At 33.3% G+C, this 1,866-nt stretch overlaps 1 protein-coding gene across 1 annotated transcript in view; it reads right to left on the bottom strand.

Annotated features, from left to right (window-relative positions):
- LOC106879481 (small ubiquitin-related modifier) overlaps window positions 1-1,866 on the bottom strand; it is a 12,448-nt gene that overhangs the window by 10,100 nt on the left and 482 nt on the right. Inside the window, exon 2 of the mRNA XM_014929071.2 lies at window positions 1,592-1,663. Coding sequence (XP_014784557.1) covers window positions 1,592-1,663 — 72 coding nt within the window. The remainder of the gene's footprint in view (window positions 1-1,591; window positions 1,664-1,866) is intronic.

The following is a 1,866-nucleotide window of genomic DNA, read 5'->3' on the forward strand; positions in this document are numbered from 1 at the left end:
AAGTAATGAGCTGAGAAATAAAAACTAGCAAGATGAAAGTTAAAGGAGAAAAAGAACTAGGGAAATGTAGAAGACAATAGCGAAATAGGAGTAATGGTGAGATATAAGGATAGTGGAGAAAGAGTAAGAAAATATTTATCGGAAGAAAAAAAGAGAGAGACATGAGGAAGTGAGAAGTTAAATGGCTAAGACGGTAGGACTATTTAAAGTACAGGAAATGATTATAAAAGTAATCATTTTTAAAATGCCTCTTTCAAATAAGAACACATTCAGAAAATGAGTCAGGCTCTTTTTGAAATATTTAAATTTATAAATGAAAATGTTTGAAAACTTGCAGCATGGATTAAGTTTACTTAACTTAGTATGTAACTTAATTTTCAAAAAAGAACAGAAATCAATTTGTGAAGGCTGGGAACAATATTACAACATTCATACTTTTTCCTCTGGACAAAAGGCAACGTAAATAGTTTCAATAAACAGAGTTAATGTTTACAATAACGACGATATTCATTCATTGTCTATAAATGACGTTTTCTTTATATTTCCACATAACTAGAACGATCCATTCGTTACCAGTTAGATTTAATGAACATATATTGCTCCTCATTATTTATTTATATTCAGTCAATGTGTATTAGTTACTGAATCAACCACTTTCCGCCCAGATACACTAGTAGACACTCACAACTAACAGATGTACTCCAGAATAAACAAAAATAACAGGAATTACTCTGGAACCATTTCGGTTTAGCCTCAATAATATTAATAAATCTTTATTTCTATTTTCATAGAGTGAAAGGGACATCGTTTGATGCTCTATCCCCACCCAATTCAAAGGGGAACTCATTCTTCTGGTTATCAAATGTGATATCGATTATTCGCCGTTTTGGCGGATTAACTCCGTTTTCAATTCACTCGATTCCCGTCTCTTCTCCTCCGGTAGATTTTCTAAATTTCATAGAGAAGGGACCAAGGGTCAAAATGAAATAAATCCTCAGTTTACTTTAGTGTGATTAGGAAAAGAAAAAGAGGAGAAACTGAATCTGTAGCATAAGGTGGGTAAATGTATACAACAAAGGTGTAGGATGTGATCAACGGTACTATTAAAAAACTTTCAGGTTGGCGAGTGTATATAGAGACAGAGAAACGGAGACGAGTGGGGGTTAGATGTGTGAATGCTGCTACAACAAAAGGAAACGTGGTTTCGATCGGAAATATGAACAAGAAAAACGGACAAACCGTTTTAACGATCAAAAAGGCAACATTATAGACAAAACAAAAACTATTACGTAGAAGAATATACGCCGAACATTTGTAATTTTAATAGTGAAAATACAATTGTAACGGTTTTGAAGAAACGATAAAGGCTAGTTGGGTTTAATAGGCAGACCACCATGTGGACGTAAAATGGGGGAATGGTCTATTATAAAGAAAGCATTGTAGAATGAACCCTCATTTCTTAATCGGATGGCTATGGTTTTTATTAGTACACAAGACTGACAAGGAAATAGGAATACACATTTACACACTCACTTGGAGATTAGATGATTAAAACAAAAATAAAAAAGGCCAGATTTTATAACTTTCTTACCTGACCGACTACTTTCAATCGAATATATTCGGGGTCACTGGCAGAGGAATCCCCGCCTTCGGGTTTCGTGCTCTGAGAGGGGAAAAAGAGGAAAGAGATGTAAGTTTCATGAATTCATAATAAAGATCTTCGGTACCGAATTCAAATACAAACCAATAATAATAACGGGATGACGAGAGAACTCTATGAATACATCTAGATAAAAATCTGTGTTAATGTGCCGGACATATATCATATTATATATATATATATATATATATATATATATATATATA

The sequence above is a fragment of the Octopus bimaculoides genome, chromosome 9 (assembly GCF_001194135.2).
Source record: "Octopus bimaculoides isolate UCB-OBI-ISO-001 chromosome 9, ASM119413v2, whole genome shotgun sequence".
NCBI classification, from domain to species: domain Eukaryota; kingdom Metazoa; phylum Mollusca; class Cephalopoda; order Octopoda; family Octopodidae; genus Octopus; species Octopus bimaculoides.